Source organism: Carassius gibelio, chromosome B21 (assembly GCF_023724105.1).
Source record: "Carassius gibelio isolate Cgi1373 ecotype wild population from Czech Republic chromosome B21, carGib1.2-hapl.c, whole genome shotgun sequence".
Classification (NCBI taxonomy): Eukaryota; Metazoa; Chordata; class Actinopteri; order Cypriniformes; family Cyprinidae; genus Carassius; species Carassius gibelio.
In genome coordinates, this window is record NC_068416.1 from 4,136,343 (window position 1) to 4,155,535 (window position 19,193).

At 35.2% G+C, this 19,193-nt stretch overlaps 2 protein-coding genes across 2 annotated transcripts; both read right to left on the bottom strand.

Annotated features, from left to right (window-relative positions):
- Positions 1 to 4,598: 4,598 nt before the first annotated feature.
- Positions 4,599 to 5,537, bottom strand: LOC127985983 (olfactory receptor 146-like). The gene has a single exon (XM_052588205.1). The coding sequence runs from the start codon at positions 5,535 to 5,537 to the stop codon at positions 4,599 to 4,601; it is 939 nt and encodes a 312-aa protein (XP_052444165.1).
- A 9,046-nt stretch (positions 5,538 to 14,583) lies between these two features.
- Positions 14,584 to 18,323, bottom strand: LOC127985981 (olfactory receptor 146-like). Its single transcript, XM_052588202.1, has 2 exons — positions 17,410 to 18,323; position 14,584 (listed from the first exon to the last, which is right to left on the bottom strand). Coding segments are annotated over exons 1-2 (915 nt in total).
- Between the last annotated feature and the right edge of the window lie 870 nt (positions 18,324 to 19,193).

Consider the following 19,193-nt stretch of genomic DNA (forward strand, 5'->3'; position numbering starts at 1 on the left):
ACAACAAAACTAGGATAAAAAGGGGGCGGGGCAAGGGAACGAGACAACACAAGCACATGGCCCAACGACCAGGCCATGTGCTTGCACACAAAACACGGGTCTGTCATGATCCTGCCTCAAGACTAGAAGAAAATTAAGGACACAAGGGCAGAATCATGACAGGGGATCTCTTCATTTAAACACAAACCATCAAATCTGCAATACGGTACATTTTCAGTGAGTTGATTCTGTTTTATAAGATTATAATGTTTGCTACTGTCAAACGATAAATTTGAGATGCTCAGAGATTTATGCATGTATGTTTTATTATTTGATAACATAATTTATAACTAACTGTACAATTTAACAATGTAATTATGGTAGGCTGGCATTAATTAAAAGATTGGTTGCTTGCATTACCTGTGTTATTTTATTAATATCGGTTTTCTGAAAGATCTGTTGCATAAATAATTGTCTAAGCAGAGCATGTACATTTTTATGATTTATTTTGCATTAATTATCAGATAAAACAAATCTTTGATTTTGTCATGTATTAGTTGTATCCTTTTACAGGCTTGAAATGTACATTTAATAATTTGCTTATTTCAGCAGGTCACACATATTTATTCATTATCTGGCTTATTTTTAACACATTCTAGTCCTATGTACAGAGCACATGACATGCCGAAAATGATGTCCACAAATTAAGAAATGTATCACTTTTTTATCATTTATTTGTATTAATTAAAATGTGTTAAAATAATAATCCATTTAAAATGAATAAATAATACGGTTTCTCATACAGAAATGGGCCATGCGGGAAATTTGGGGAATCCATAAAATAATAAATAATTATTATTCTAATTAAAATAATTAAGTAAACAAATAAATAAATAAATAAATTACACCACACATTACAAATTAAGAATTTTGTCATTCAAGTATAAAACAGCCCCTGATTCATATCATTCGTTTCCAATCACAGAAATCAGGAAGCCTAAGCCCAATAGCAGCCCTTGGCCGTCAGCTAACCTGTTTCCTCAGCCCAAGTCAGACTGGAGCCCCAATATCTTTTCTCTTTCGCCGTTAAAATAGTTCAGTTTTGTTTTTAATTGAAAAGTTGTAATTCTTATTGTTTCATTATTAATTCATAATAATTTAATTATTAATTAATTGAGTTGATTACGTTTGATCAAGTTATCCATCTCAAAGGATAACTTGCTTAAAATAAAATCTGTAGATACAGAACACTTAAAGCATATTACAATGTTATTTTAAACATTTAAAAGTGCACTGTTAGGTGTATATCTAAGCGTTTGTGCAGAGAGTAGGGGTGGCACAGTTAAACTTTTTCATGGTTCGGTTTGTTTCACGGTTTTAGAGTCACGGTTTTGGTATAGTTTGGTATGTGCTATGTTTATGGAAAAACTATACTTTCTAATAAAAAGAAGAATACTCTATTCAACTACAAGCAACAGCACAAATAAATACAATATAGTAAAGATACAAATAATATAATTTTAATAATATACATATATATATATATATATTACTTTTTAGGTAGATCTAGTATAAGTTTGTAGATACCGAAACTGAATAAGTACACTATAACAAGCATGATCCCAATCACCCAAGTACTGATCACCTGCACCTGCACCCAGTTATCACTCACCAGGATAAAGACACCTCGAACTTAGTACTCCGGTGTCCGGTCTAATGTTCACTATCCATTGAACTGGTGCCCGACCTCTTTCTACTAACCTGTCTTTGCTATATCCTCAGATATCCTCATGACGATCTCCTGTGAACTCCATAATAACCATATTCATTGAGTACTATCCAACAGAACCCTGTAATTTCCAAGCTTACCACCATGCCAGTCCAACTAGTCACCCCAGAATGCACTGTTTCTGTTTCAGCCCTGGTGGACTCGGGGCTCCTCGGGCAGCTTCATCTCACAACATCTCCTAAGCTGTCTCCAGTTGTCCAGGAGCTCCGAGTGAAAACTATCCAAGGAAAGATGTTAGGATGTGGGCGGGTTAAGTTTCAGGCACCCCTGTTAACTCTCAAGATTGGCCTCTTTCATGAAGAGGAGATGCTCTTCTTGGTACTGGAGGGACCCACGGTCGATATCATCCTTGGACACTCCTGCCTCACATTACACCCTCCAGAAATCAGGCATTCCAGGATGTGTTCAGCAAACAGGCAGCCACCCACTTACCACCTCACAGGCCATGGGACTGTGCCATCGACCTGCTGCCTGATGCTAAGTTCCCTAAGGGTCAAGTATATCCACTGTCTATACCGGAGTCAGGATTCATCCAACCGAGAGAACCGCAGCCTTATGAGGATTGTCAAGCAAAACCGATTCAAGAGTTTGAGTGAACTTCACAAGGAAAGGACTGAGGCTGGGGTCAAGGCATCAAAGACCACCACACACAGACTTGTCAAGGAATTTGGCTACAGTTGTCATATTTCTCTTGTTAAGCCACTCCTGAAACACAGAAAATGTCAGAGGCGTCTTACCTGGGCTAAGGAGAAGAAGAACTGGATTGTTGCCCAGTGGTCCAAAATCTTCTTTTCAGATGAGAGCAAATTTTGTATTCCATTTGGAAACCAATGTCCTAGAGTCTGGAGGAAGGGTGGAGAAGCTCATAGCCCAAGTCCAGTGTTAAGTTTACACCATCTGTTATGATTTGGGGTGCAATGTCATCTGCTGGTGTTAGTCCATTGTGTTTTTTGAGAACAAAAGTCACTGTATCCATTTACCTATAAATTTTGGAGCACTTCATGCTTCCTTCTGCTGACCAGCTTAAATGACCATGGTGTTGTTTGCTTGAGTAGCCAGCAACTCACCAGACCTGAACCCCATAGAGAAACAAGAGACCAAAAATTGCAGATAAGATGAAGGCCACTGCCTAGGGTTCCATATTCTATCGAGACATCCTCGTCCTCACCCACTTTACGTACGATGAAAATAGCCCCACCTCTGGCCAACACTTCTAAATCAGGTGATGATGATACAACTGATACAGGTCAGCAGTTTTCTCCAATTAAAGAACATATTACATAATTAGCTGTAAGCAAGGGCTTAAAAAGCATCCCTGTTATATCAAAATAAAGACGCACCATTCCATGCATCAGTGATTTTACAAAAATCAGAAGAGGCATTTGAGCAAAACCTTGTTCACTCACAATCTGTGTAATTGTGAAGTAAAATGTTCTAAGTATATTTTCTATTTCTATTTTAATACAGTTAATTAGTCAACATTTCAATGATTAAATAATATTTACTACAGTTGCTTTATTGTTTTACTGTTCAATAAATATTGCTCAAAAGCTATTAAAAGGATTATAATATTTGTATACACTGTATAAAATCTAATGAGCTATTTACTTAAATTAAGGTAACAATATTACACATACTTTTTTGAGTAGATTTCAGGCTTGATTTTGTGAAATCTCCTATATTAATCTATGACACAATGAATTTAATATAATTAGGGAAATGTGTAGTAGGAAACTACTTAAGAAATGTTGGAAAGTACTGCACTAGCACTAGCAAAGCTACTGCCCATTAAACAAGGCTTAATGCCTTAGAGGAGTAGTATTCATAACCATAAGCTCTACTCTTCTGCACAGTGGTAACGATTGCACTGTGCAATGGAAACTTTAATGTAACAGAAACTTACAAATGTCAAACGTAACTGAACATTAAACATTAATAGATGCTTCCCTTCACTCAAACACATTAAGTAGCATTTAATAAAAAAATGTACTCTCCATTTCCAGCCATATGCAAAGCATGCTTGGAGCTAACAGTCACCTCTAAAATAAAACTGCAAAATTGAGCTTATTATCTTGAAATAAATAGGCAGCCTTCTTTCCTTAATTATTTTAGTTTAATAACTTCTCCAATTATCCTTAAAACATGAGGAAATCTCTTGGTTTTATTAGTAGAAAGTCCTCATTATTTTCAGTACAACACTGAATCACAATTTCATTAATGAAATCCACACATTATTTTTAATCATCACCTTAATTTCTTTGATGGAAATTACAAGACCCATGATTTTTTTTTTTTTTTTTTTTTTTTTTTTTTTTTACAGTGAAGTACAGATGGTACTTGATATTTTTAGATCATATTTCAAGTTGGAGACAAAGAAAAGTCATGTAAATTTACCTTTTCCTATGGTATTTACAACTGGTACCTTGCTGGTAATATGTATTGAAAATATTTAATATAAAAGTTTTTAATATAAAGTCTATAAAACAAACAAATAAATTAATTCCATCTAAAAATCTATCAGTAGATTAATTAGTGCAGCAAAGTTATTTTATCATTCTAATAGAATATTAATTAACATACAACATACAACCTTTAACAACAGTGTTTTTCCAACATTTTCACTGACAATCAAAGAAAAGAATAACATAGATAAAATACATGCATCTAATATTGAGAACTTCTTTTTTTTTCCAGAGATCTGTATTATTTACAAAAATATAATACAGTTGGTATATTTAAAGTGTATATATATATATATATATATATATATATATATATATATATATATATATATATATATATATATATATATATATATATATATATAAAATTAGGAATTCAACTTTTGTCTACACCAAATATTTACAAATTTCTGTCTTATTTCTTTGGTTTGTAAACCATATACTAAAGGATTTAGTCCTGGTGGTACAATATGGAACATTATACTAGCTAGTTTCCTGTTTTCAGAGTATTCAGGAAAACGATGAAGAAAAATAAAACTAGCACAAGAAACAAACATGATTATATAAACAGCTATGTGAGTGCCACAGGTTTTTATGGCTTTACTATTCAGTGATTTGTTTTTGCTGGTAATGCATACAGTAGCAATCTTGCCATATGTTATAAATACAGACCCAAGTGAAAAGGTAAAAACAATCACAGTATAAACAATTCCAAAGATATTATTTACAACCACATTTTCACAGGACAGTTTAAAAAGTGAGGCATTGTCACAGAAAGGGTTTTCAATTTTGGATCTGCAACGAGAAAGGCGTATAGTAAGACCTAACAGAATTGAAACCATGAATACTGACAACCCCCAGGCTGATGCTGATAGTTTAACCACCATTTTATTAGTCATTATAGCGGTGTATCGCAGCGGATTACATATAGCCACATATCTGTCAAAGGCCATGATCATAAGCACATAATGGCATGCTACTGTAAAAACATGTACAAAATAAGCTTGAACAACACACTCTGGATATGATATATATCGCTCTGAAGTTTCTCTGAAAATGTCATGCATTAAGCGTGGCAAAATGACAGTGGTTCCCATTATATCATTCAGTGGCAAGTTACAAAACAGAAAGTGCATAGGATGATGTAGATTCTTCTCTGTTGAGATCAGAATTATGAGTCCAATGTTGGAAAGCATAATAAAGACATAAACCAACAGAAGCAGGATGAAAACAGGATAGAAAGATTGAGGTGTAACTGTTAGTCCCTCAACGAGGAGAATGCTGTTTGTGAAAGTCAGGTTGTCCATTGCTGCCCTGCAAAATTGTTGGTATAGAGTAACAAAGAGACATTGTCATTAATAACATATCATCTGGCACTACTGCATTCCACTATGAGAAAAATACATACAACATGTTTCAGATATTTAAGATTACTTGAAAGTATAAATATTTTAATGACATTTCACCTTCAGTTGCATGATTCTGTCGGTATAATCTGTATATATGGTTCATAAATGCAAATCTTGTCATTTGAATATTTCCATAGTGCAACACACCACATCCTGAACTGTTTTATCACTACATATCAAAAATGAAAAAAAGTAGTAACAAAAATACAGACCTTTTACTTATCTAATAAACCAACACTTACTTAACACGCTGTTTTTACCAAGATAGATGACAGTCAGGTTGATAGATGTTCAGTGAAGAACTGTTTACTTGCCCTTAGCTTTTATTTTGTGGTTCAGCGCTGTTTCTGATGCTGCAATCATCCCAGAGGGCAAAAGATCTCTGGTTATGGTCATAACCTCGGTTACCTGAGAGTGGGATCGAGACATTACAAATGTCATGATGGGAATCCCTCCCCTTTTCTGAAATCCTGAAACCCTATAGGATAAAACCAGTTAACCCCTTTACGTGCGAACATCGCCGACGGCCCCAGTTTATTATTGTTTCACTTTCACAGCACATTAAACATCACTGTCTTACTTCATCTGGACAAACTGTGCATCAATTGAAAGTTTAAAGACTCTAGCTTCGATATTTGACCAATATTTTGATAAAACATTGTTGCAGTGACAGATATTTAGTGATTTATGTCAGGAGTGCAAAATAATAAATCCGTATTATGCCACATTTTGAATAGAAATTCACCACTCACTCATATTCAGTCACGTCAGCAGCGGTTTCTTTGTGTTCACATAGACTCACTGAACAGCGTCAATAAGGATTTTTAGACCAAAGATGCATATCTGCGGAGATATATGGATATATTTACTGATGTTTACTTCATATTTCTTCAGACAGAATAGTCATTTCTATTCATTTTCCACGGATTTACACGATCAGATGATAAACAGCCTCTCCCAACGATCTGTGTATGTGTTTGGTGTGCCGTCAGCTCGTGCTGTGTGTCACTCAGACTCCGATTGGGCCTTCCCAGTGTCAATCTTAGAGTGTCATATCTGGACACCGCCCCATCGTGTCACATGCTTCCTGCACACTTCCTGGTAGTTATCTGGCCAAAACAACACTGAAACACCTCTGTACACACAAAATATCTGAATAATAAACCCGCGATTACGATAGTAAAGCTTGGTATGAGAATTTCTTGAGATCTGGGGCGTTTTTATAAAAAAAATCGAAAATGTACATCGGAAATGCTAACTTGTGCAGCGATGAAAAAGGCTACAAATAACATATTTTTACAACAGTAAACGACCAAATTCCACCCCTGATCACTAAAGGAAGTTATTATAAACACTCGATCGGGGTTTAAAGTGAGTTTTGAGTAAAAGTGTACTAATAATTTCATAAATTGTCAGATGTAGCTTGATGCTAACTTTAGCACCAATGCTACTAATAGCAGGTGCTTTTCTTCTTCATAATGCATTTTTGTCTCAATAATTCACGTAAGGTCGTAAGAAAATGTTTTGTTGTATTTTTATAGTAAGACTTTTGATAAATAAGGGCTAAATGCAAAGAGAGACTGAAGTGAGATCGCTGCTTTGTTGCTTTGTAAAGCCTGAAAAACCACAATCAAGGCTAATAAAGGTGGAATAAAAACAAAAGAATAATGATAAAAGAATAATGCGGATAATGTGTCATACCTGGCGGAGGTGTGAAAGACTCGTTTGGTGAGAACAATAGAATAATGAATCGGGCAGCTTTCAACAGTGAAACATACACAAAGAGCACAGGAATGTTTACATGTGAGATCTTCTAGAGATGACAAGTGCCATAAATCAATCTGATTAACCTTCTCTAAAAACACACATGACATGGCCTTAGAAAATATTTCATAAAATTCACAGTTTTACAGATTTGATTATGAAATTTTTAATGAAGTTTTGGAAGACTTGTGGCCTTAGCTACACTGTGTTTTCAAACTCATTTCCTACATCAACATTTTTTTAAATACATTTAAAACATATGTTTTTTATATTTTTATTTTTGTTTTTATGTTTGAGCTTATATATCTCTATTATCATAACAGTCTGAGTGATTCTGATTCCTGAACAGTAAACTTTAAAGTGTCAGCTTTGTGAACAAAGGTTGATTATGTATCTAGTCAGAAAGAATCATGAGCAGAAACCTTTTTATTTTGGGTATGTAATTTCGGTCTCCATGCCAAAAAAGGGGGGTTACTAGTAAGGGGTTTAAATAAACTGGCCAATTGTCACTAACCTATGCAAATCACATGCAAATACTGATAAGTCGGTGGGCAGTGAAAAATGCTGTGAAAGTGACAATTGCTTCAGAATCTGAGACTGAAATGCTGCTGTAATGATCAAGCAATGAACATGAAAACCTTTGCAATTTCTCGGTCACACTCTCAGGGAACCAAAGTTATGACAGTAACCGGAGACGTTCCCTAATGAGTGTTTATGCCACTGGTGAAAAGAGTAACAAAACATTGTAGTTAAGTAAAAGTATTGCCACCTAAGTAATAATATACTTGAGTACAAGTAAAAATACTGAAAAATAATATAACTAAAGTAAGAGTAAAAAAGAAATAAGTTTGTTGAAAAACTACCCAATTTACAAAATATTTTCGTATAAATTTTATATCATTTACCCAGATTTATGTGATTATTAAATTAAACACTCCTGTACTTTCTCTTTCACAAGTGGGATTCGTAATTGTAATGTCTGTTTCACATATGACATTCCAGGAAATCTCTTATATGGACAAATGCATCACGTCACTACAGCTGAATAACATGCCATTTGAGGTATTTTCTTAACAATGATGTACATTTACAATGCAACGCTAAATGGCATAGCCTGTATCACAGAGTAGAATTTTATAAAATAATTTTTTCTGTCTCACTGTGTGAGAAAAAGCAAAATGGAACCACCAAAGCAAGTTATTTGAAACAGGACTGGTAATACAAAGTGATTTTGGATATAAACAATATAGATAAAGATATAATTAACAACCACATTTTCACAGGATAGTTTAAAAGTGAGGCATTGTCACAGAGAAAGTTTTTTTTTTTTTTTTTTTAAATTTAGTTAATTCAGTGTCTCAATAATGCAAAATGATAGTTAAAGGCAGTTCATCATTGAATTCAGTTATGTCATCTCTGTTCAGTTTAAAGAGTGTCTGTGCATTTATTTGCAATCAAGTCAACGATATCGCTGTAGATGAAGTGACCCCAACTAAGCAAGCCAGAGGCGACAGCGGGCAAGGAACCAAAACTCCATCGGTGACAGAATGGAGAAAAAAATCTTGGGAGAAACCAGGCTCAGTTGGGGGGCCAGTTCTCCTCTGACCAGACGAAGCCAGTAGTTCAATTCCAGGCTGCAGCAAAGTCAGATTGTGCAGAAGAATCATCTGTTTCCTGTGGTCTTGTCCTGGTGGTCCTCTGAGACAAGGTCTTTACAGGGGATCTGTATCTAAGGCTCCAGTTGTCCTGGTCTCCGCTGTCTTTCAGGGCAGTAGAGGTCCTTTCTAGGTGCTGATCCACCATCATGTCTGGATACGTACTGGATCCAGGTGACTGCAGTGACCCTCTGATCTGGATACAGACTGTATCTGGTGGCCACGGTGACCTCGGAACAAGAGAGAAACAGACAAAGATTAGCGTAGATGCCATTCTTCTAATGATGTAGCAAGTGCATAGGGTGTTATGTGAAGTGTTTCCAGTTCCGGTTTACATAATTAATGCAGCCTAAAAATCCTTTTAACAGATTTGGATATTAAAAGCCACATAGAGCCACATATCTGTCAAAGGCCATGATCATCAGCACATAATGGCATGCTACTGCAAAAACATGTACAAAATAAACTTGAACAGCACACTCTGAATATGATATATATTGATCTGAAGTTCCTCTGAAAATGTCATGCGTTTAGACCTATCACAGTCTAGATCTTGATTTAAAAAAAAAAAAAATCTGACTCATTGTGTGAGAAGCAGCAACATGGAAACACAGAAGTTAGTTATTTCAAACAGGACTGATGATACAAAGTGATTTTCGAGCTAAACATAACATAGATCAAGATCAAAAACACGAAGGCAAGGCAAAGCAAGTAAACGCGGGAAAACATGGGTACAAGAAAATATTAAAGGCTAACAATAATCAGCAGTGTATGTCCCTGTCCCAAACACTTCATCTGCACTTGCACTCTTACAGATATGCACCCTCAGTCCACACTTCTGTAGAGCCAGCACTGGGGCGAGCTTTGCAGAATAATTCTACCCGACAGTCAAAGTGAAATTATGTAAAAAAAGTGCAGACTCTGAGAAAAACTGCAAGGACCTAGGGTGCCATTTGGGACAACCTTTAAAGTCTTCCTGATGGGAAACAGCTGGAGTCTGATAACAAGTTCCTAGGCAGAGAGTTATGGGAAATGCATTCCGGGGAGAGTGGTAACAGTAAGGGAAGGAATGAAGTGCCCTTTAGCAGAGCTCGTGGGCACTCCAGCTGGCAATCGTAACAGCCAATTCATGTCTTGCAATCTCTACTAATGAGCTGATGAGTTGAATCAGTTAGATCAGTGGTTCCCAACCTTTTTCAGCTCGCGGCCCACACAACCAAACTCATATGTTTGCGATGCCCACTTCAAAAAAATGAACTGACCCCGGTATTGTTGGGTTAATAACTTAGTACTAAGAAGCTAGATTCAGGGCCGTTTGAAGGAATTTGGGGGCCCCAAGCAAAATGGACATAGAGGCCCCCCGACGCAAAGCCTATAGGAACCACAGCATAGCCATACAGTTTAAGTTCACCCACACTTTATATAAATAAAAAAAAGGTTTACAGTGCAAATACTGCTTGAAAAAATAGTTTGGTGGGAATTCAATAGTGATTTTTTTTTCTAATAATATGACAGCACACACTTATCAGTTGAAACTCTGGGCTGTGCAGGATATCAGCTATAATTATAGAGCTTGTGGTTCCTTGGCTATATAGAAGAAACATCAGCACTGAGAAGTGATGCATCTGTTGATGTTGAGGATGAAGTTGATGGTGTAGCTGGGAAAATAATAAATAAAAAAAAAAAAAATCTGAAATTACCTGTGAAGTACGTTTTACCATTTCACTGTTAGCATATTGAAAGAGGTCAATATTAACAGCTTAGGGGTGCGTTTCCCAAAACCATAGTTGCTAATTAAGTTAGATGGTAGATACTTTATAATATAACAATCATTAATAGATGGTAAATTGATAGTTAATTAATATTTAGTTAATTGTCATTTAACTGTTAGCAAACAGTATTTTTGCTTATTATAAAGTTTACCGAAAAATGTAAGATATGTTAGCATTTCCATATTTTTATATTAGAAGGGAAGGGATGCAGGCAGCTGCTTTCACTACCAATGCTTAAAAACATCCCAAGCTAATGTTTGATGCACATAATTTATTGTGTCGTTTTCCTAACCCCCATTTGGTAAATAGATTATCACGGTGGAATAGTACAGCATGCTATTTGCTATGCCACTTACATCTAGGGCTGTAGCTATCAAATTTTTTAGTAATCGAGAATTCAACCAAAAATTCCATCGATTAATCGAGTAATTGGATAAAATGTGTTTTTGCTTATTAATATTAATTATGCAAGAGAAAATAAGACTCCTGGGTCTCTTAAAATGAACAACTAAGTTTCCTTTTTTAGAATTTATTTTTTATTTTTAAATGCATAGAATGCAATGCATACATCAAAAATAAATATTTATTTATCATCCATTGTTTCTCGGTCTGTACTTGTACTGTGAACAATGACAAAGTTAACAGATGAATTGAGTGCATTTAAGTGCCATTCAGTCGGGGTTTTAAATAAAGCATTTTCTGATATGCACATTAAACACAAAACATTAATTTAATTTATATTTTAATTATTGAAAATTAAGCAAACTTAACTTTTTGGTAAACAAAGGGGATTTACTATAAATCTATCTATATTCAATAAAACATGGAAGAAATTTTGTGTGATTAAACCTTAAAAAAAAAGTTAGATTTTTTTTAGTAGTAGGCTATGTACAGTATTGTTCAAAATAATAGCAGTACAATGTGACTAACCAGAATAATCAAGGTTTTTCGTATATTTTTTTATTGCTACGTGGCAAACAAGTTACCAGTAGGTTCAGTAGATTCTCAGAAAACAAATGAGACCCAGCATTCATGATATGCACGCTCTTAAGGCTGTGCAATTGGGCAATTAGTTGAATTAGTTGAAAGGGGTGTGTTCAGAAAAATAGCAGTGTGGCATTCAATCACTGAGGTCATCAATTTTGTGAAGAAACAGGTGTGAATCAGGTGGCCCCTATTTAAGGATGAAGCCAACACTTGTTGAACATGCATTTGAAAGCTGAGGAAAATGGGTCGTTCAAGACATTGTTCAGAAGAACAGCGTACTTTGATTAAAAAGTTGATTAGAGAGGGGAAAACCTATAAAGAGGTGCAAAAAATGATAGGCTGTTCAGCTAAAATGATCTCCAATGCCTTAAAATGGAGAGCAAAACCAGAGAGACGTGGAAGAAAACGGAAGACAACCATCAAAATGGATAGAAGAATAACCAGAATGGCAAAGGCTCAGCCAATGATCACCTCCAGGATGATCAAAGACAGTCTGGAGTTACCTGTAAGTACTGTGACAGTTAGAAGACGTCTGTGTGAAGCTAATCTATTTTCAAGAATCCCCCGCAAAGTCCCTCTGTTAAAAAAAAGGCATGTGCAGAAGGTTACAATTTGCCAAAGAACACATCAACTGGCCTAAAGAGAAATGGAGGAACATTTTGTGGACTGATGAGAGTAAAATTGTTCTTTTTGGGTCCAAGGGCCACAGGCAGTTTGTGAGACGACCCCCAAACTCTGAATTCAAGCCACAGTACACAGTGAAGACAGTGAAGCATGGAGGTGCAAGCATCATGATATGGGCATGTTTCTCCTACTATGGTGTTGGGCCTATTTATCGCATACCAGGGATCATGGATCAGTTTGCATATGTTAAAATACTTGAAGAGGTCATGTTGCCCTATGCTGAAGAGGACATGCCCTTGAAATGGTTGTTTCAACAAGACAATGACCCAAAACACACTAGTAAACGGGCAAAGTCTTGGTTCCAAACCAACAAAATTAATGTTATGGAGTGGCCAGCCCAATCTCCAGACCTTAATCCAATTGAGAACTTGTGGGGTGATATCAAAAATGCTGTTTCTGAAGCAAAACCAAGAAATGTGAATGAATTGTGGAATGTTGTTAAAGAATCATGGAGTGGAATAACGGCTGAGAGGTGCCACAAGTTGGTTGACTCCATGCCACACAGATGTCAAGCAGTTTTAAAAAACTGTGGTCATACAACTAAATATTAGTTTAGTGATTCACAGGATTGCTAAATCCCAGAAAAAAAAAAAATGTTTGTACAAAATAGTTTTGAGTTTGTACAGTCAAAAGGTAGACACTGCTATTTTTTTGAACACACCCCTTTCAACTAATTGCCCAATTGCACAGCCTTAAGAGCTTGCATATCATGAATGCTGGGTCTTGTTTGTTTTCTGACAATCTACTGGTAACTTGTTTGCCACGTAGCAATAAAAAATATACTAAAAACCTTGATTATTCTGGTTAGTCACATTGTACTGCTATTATTTTGAACAATACTGTACTCCCACAATAGAGATTGCTAATGTGTCGTCATCATGACGTATTCCCAGTGGTGAACGCAAAGCATTTTGGGAATCCGCGGCACAAACATTAGGCGCCAGACTTCTTTGCATGGAGGGAAGAACGCAGTGTTCAAGATGCCTTCTACCTGCCGTGTTATAAACTGCAATAGTCGTTCTCACGATAGAAGTGGCGTAAAGCTTAAGAACGGAATATCCTTCTATCGTTTTCCAGCGTGGAAAAATAATAGTACAAGCCATGTTTCAGAGGTGACAAAAAGGCGACGAATGGCATGGATAGCAGTGGTAAGGAAGCCAAGATTACCTTCGATAACACTCCACCACACATGATGGTGTGTTCAAAGCATTTTCACAAAGGTAAGTTACAATTACTCTCTGTAAATGTTAATTGTTAACTAGCATGACATGGCTAGAAAATGAGCTTAAGTTACCAATGTACTAAAGCGTAACGTTAATCAGTTTTAAATGCTGTACATCTAGGCTACATTGCAATTTATTTGGTGACTGTGTTTGCAGGCAAACCTGCCTATGAAATGTTGGAATCTGATCCTGCTTTGATTACAGGAATAAATTTGTTTAAAATATAAAAGTCATTTTACTACATATTACTGTTTTTATTATTATTTTATCAAATAAATGCAGCCTTGGTGAGCAGAAGATGCTTTTAAAAACTTTTTAAAATCTTACTGACCCTAAACTTTTCAACGGTAGTGTATGTTACTCCCTGTGCATAGCTAATCTGGATTCCTTAGGAATAGAGGTGATGACGACACAATTTCTTTATATTGTTACTGTTAGACACTACACCTCCACCTGAGATGGAAGGTCCTGTGAATCCACTCCCATCGCCGGGCACTGTCCACACCACTCATGAGACTGAGCTGAAGACTTTGCTGGATAAAATTGTGGTTGTGTGCTGTGCTTTGACCAATGTGTCCAAGTATTGTTGTGAAGGTGTCATGATAGAATTATACACCATGCTCACATCTAATATATAAATGTTTTTTTTTTTTGTTTGTTTTCCAAAAGATTTTGTAATGTCTCTTCTCACATATAATGTTTTTTAGGAATGTCTGTAAATAAAATAAACACAGATTGAATGAAATTCTGCCTCCTTTATCTGAATTAAGGAAGAATTGTGCAAAATCAGTGTTCTTTGGTTGCAAACACAATTACATAACTTAAATAGTAGTAAGATCGGAATCGAGTCCTTTGATTCTCTTTATTTTCTCGTCATATCTCATCTTTGCATTAGGATTTAGTTTTAAGCGGTATGGTCCGACAATGTTTTCTTTAGCCCACTGCATTTTGTAGGAATATATCCTGTTTTTCATGCTAATTTTTCATTATTTTCATGCCAGAACACTAGCCTGCTATTCTATTTCAAACATACCCATAATTCTTTGCGTTCTGATGACGTTGCCGCCCAGTTGGTCACATGTGTTAGCGATCTCTATATCATGTAATACTGAAACAATTATAACCCTAACCTTTATCTCCATACTGAAATCCCAGATGGAAAGTTAAAATATTAGTGTCTGAGACACTGAGCATAATTTTAATATATATATATTTTTTTTTATATGTTTATCTTAAATAGCCATGTTAACCTGTTAGCCAGCACCCCCCATTATGGGACTCACAGATGAAAGTGCTCTACCTAACTTATAATTGTAACAGTTTCCTACTTCAGGGTGTTACAAACATAATTTTGGTGTCTTTGGAGAGAAGACACTTTAGGCTTTACTTTTTATCAACCAGATTTGATAATGCTCAAAAATATTAATATAGTATAAAATAGTTATAGACACTGAAGTGCCTTGAAATGTTTTTTTTTGCCACACATATATATATACATATATATATATATATATATATATATAAATAAATAAATAAATATTTGGGAAGTCGTGGCCTAATGGTTAGAGGGTTGGTCTCCCAATCGAAGGGTTGCGAGTTCTAGTCTCGGGCCGGACGGAATTGTGGGTGGGGGGAGTGCATGAACAGCTCTCTCTCCACCTTCAATACCATGACTTAGGTGCCCTTGAGCAAGGCATCGAACCCCCAACTGCTCCCCGGGCGCCGCAGCATAAATGGCTGCCAACTGCTCCGGGTGTGTATTCACAGTATGTGTGTGTGTGTGTGTTCACTGCTCTGTGTGTGTGCATTTCGGATGGGTTAAATGCAGAGCACAAATTCTGAGTATGGGTCACCATACTTGGCTGAATGTCACGTCACATATACACATACATATATATATATATATATATATATATATATATATATATATTGATATAAAAATACATGAAATGAGTCCTGGAGCAATCTAGAAAAGTAATGGGTTGAAAGCCACATGCCTCAGTTTCTATTTCAAATCTGAATAAAATATCATGAAAAATGAAAATAGTGCTCACAAATGGCTGTTGATATAGTATTCTCAAGTGAAATGAGTAAAGGCTTGGACCCGGAAATAGCATTTTTATTCTAATTCTAATTTACTACCATTTACAACTTTTTTTTTTAAAGGCAATCATTATTTCAAGCTTTGAGTGGCTTAATAAAAGTCTTCTAAAAATACATATTTGATGATATATCATTTGACGATGAGCAATTTTATTTACATACATATAAACATTGCTCAATTACCATTACAAAAATCTCAATCTTTAACATTTGCTTATTCTGTGTATTTGTGTATTTTAAATAGGGTAATTTTGTTGCAAAAGCTTACAGCACAAGGAAGCTTGATTTAAACTTTGATTTCAAACAGAATTTAATTTATAAAGAAAGACAAGTACACAATCAGTAATCAAATTATAAAACAAATGACCTCAATTTAGTTGAGTTACTTGAAATATGACGCCACTGAATTTGAGCCATACACTATGTTATTTATTTAGGTAAATGGAACATCAGATCGCTTTGACCTGTAATGTTTGTAAAATGTAGTGATGCAGTGAGACATCACATGCACCCACTCACCCCCTCAAACTCATAGAGATAGAGTGAGATCAGGTGTCTGATAGATTTCTTTTAAATTATTTTCATCCACAGAGCTTTGGAAATTCATGAAAATATGCATGTTTCTTCAGAATGACTTGTTCTCTGTATGTAAAAAGTTTTGAAGTGTTTGGAAGCTGCACTTTAAAGATATAAGAAAATTACTATCTTTTTTACAAGCTAGTGTTAGCTCTCCTGCAGCTGCAGAAAAGGTGCAGTTATGCTTTATGATGCATTTTGTCAAAATAATTGACGTAAGGGCACAACATTTTTATTTTTTAGAAAGACTTTTGATACCTGACAGAATTGTGAAATGTTCGTGAAGTGAGAGCAATGGTATCATGAATGGGGCAGTTTGCCAGGTCAGATGTAAGGCAGCAGTTTGCAGGAGAGCTTACAGAGGGCCGTAAACTTTTTTTTTTATTAGCCTTCTTTAAAACACACATGACATGGTCTTACAAAATGTTTCATAACAAGCACAGTTTTACAGAGAACGTCCTCATATTTTAAATGAAGCATGAATAGACTGTAGCTTCATTATGTTGTGGCGGTAAATACTTAGAAACACAATTTATTATACGTTTAAAAACTATACTTTGAATATTTTATTTACATTTTTAAGTTTGAGCTGATATATTTCCAATATCATAACGAACTGCAAACAGCTTTATAAATGTATGTTGAGTCAGAAAGACTCATTAGCAGCAACCTTTTTATTTTGGGTATGTCATGTTGTGTCTGGGGCTGGGGGGTGACAGGTTAGGGGTTAAATTGGCTAAATGTTGAAACGTATATCTGACAGAACAAGAGACATCAGTGTGTTGTTACTAAATTACATTTTAAAACAGGATTGTGATTTTGTTAATAAAGGTATATATATATATATATATATATATATATATATATATATATATATATATATATATATATATATATATATATATATATATATATATACACATACATATACACACACATACATACACACACACACTTCAGGCATTCCTTTTAATTAATTTATTTCAGATTAACTTTATTTCTGTACCAAAGTTTTATAAACTTTTGTCTTATTTCTTTGGTTTGTAAACCATATACTAAAGGATTTAATCCTGGTGGTACTATATGAAACATTATACTAGCTAGTTTTCTGCTTTCAGAGTATTCAGGAAAACGATGGAGAAAAACCACGGTTGCACAGGAAACAAACATGACTATATAAACAGCTATGTGAGTGCCACAGGTTTTTATGGCTTTTCTGTTGAGTGCTTTGTTTTTGCTGGTCATGCATACAGTAGCAATCTTGCCATATGTTATAAATACAGACCCAAGTGAGAAAGTAAAAATAATTACAGTATAAATAATTCCAAACACATTATTAATGACTACACTTTCACAGGACAGTTTAAACAGTGAAGCATTATCACAGTAAGGGTTTTCAATTTTAGATCTGCAGCGAGACAGTCTTATAGTGAGACCTAACATAATAGACACTATAAGTACTGACAGCCCCCAGGCTGATACTGATAGTTTTACTACCATTTTATTGGTCATTATGGCTGTGTATCGCAGTGGATTACATATAGCAACATATCTGTCAAAGGCCATGATCATCAGCACATAGTGGCTTGCGGCCCCAAATATGTGTACAAAATATGCTTGAACAACACACTCCACATATGTCATGTAGCGCTCTGAGACTTCCCTTAAAATATCCTGTAGTAAGCGTGGCAACATGACAGTGGTTCCTAGTATATCGTTCAGTGGCAAATTGCAGAACAGAAAATGCATAGGAAGATGCAGATTTTTATCTGTTGAGATCAGTATTATAAGTCCAATGTTACATCCCATTGTAAAAACATAAATCAACAGAAGCAAGATGAAAATGGGATAAGAGGACTGAGGTGCAACTTTCAGTCCTTCCATGAGGAGAATGGTGTTTGTGAATGTCAGGTTGTCCATTAGTTGCTCTACAAAAACCTATAAACAGCATCGAACAAACATGTCAATGTCGTTAATAGCAGAAATTAATTGTAGAGTATATGATATAAAAAAAACTGTATAATATGATAAAAATATATATATATATATATATTTACAACATTGCTGTAAGCAGTAAAATTTAACTATAACATTTCCTGCGCTTGGTTTCCATCTGATGTTTTCCATTCTTTTCTTTAAAAGTGTAAGGTTTTTTTTTTTCTTTTTTTTGTACAAGAAAAGAACCTGGAATCTGTTGTGGCTAAAGTAAAGTAATACCTTGAAGAAATATTGTTGTGTTTTGTCAAGATTGTTGACAGATCACTTCAAGTTGTCAAGTTAACTGATTAGCAGCCTATTCTTTATATTTCTTTTAAGGATAGATAAATTTAAAATTAGTTTTCTCTTAAGAAACTTTACATGCTTTTGCCTTTAAATATGTGGTTCAAAGAGGTTTCTGTGACGCTGTCAAAACCCAAGAGGGGAATTAAATAGACAAGAGGTTGCCATGAACACAGTCACTAAAACTGTAATGGTATTGTTTTGTTGTAAATCATGTGTCTCTAGCGAGCTTCAAATGTTTGCTATAAGAGCACTGACTTGGATCTGTTTTTAAATGATAGCCTCAGTTTGAATGATAATGTTCTTGTGGTTTATAGTTACACAACTTTGTGTGTCAATTCTATTATTCCTACTAAAACTTTGACAGTGTTTCCTAACAACAATGGGTAATGGGCCATGGGTAACCAAAGAACTCAAATATTCTTAATAAGAAAAAAGGGTATTCCTGTCAGGAACTAATGAGGAGGAAAACAATATTAATAAGGAAGTCAAAAGAGCAATTGGACATGC

What these genes read in the sequence shown, in the direction of transcription:
- LOC127985983 (XM_052588205.1), bottom strand. Translation starts at nt 5,537, where the DNA reads ATGGACAACCTGACTTTCACAAACAGCATTCTCCTCGTTGAGGGACTA.
- LOC127985981 (XM_052588202.1), bottom strand. Translation starts at nt 18,323, where the DNA reads ATGGACAACCTGACATTCACAAACACCATTCTCCTCATGGAAGGACTG.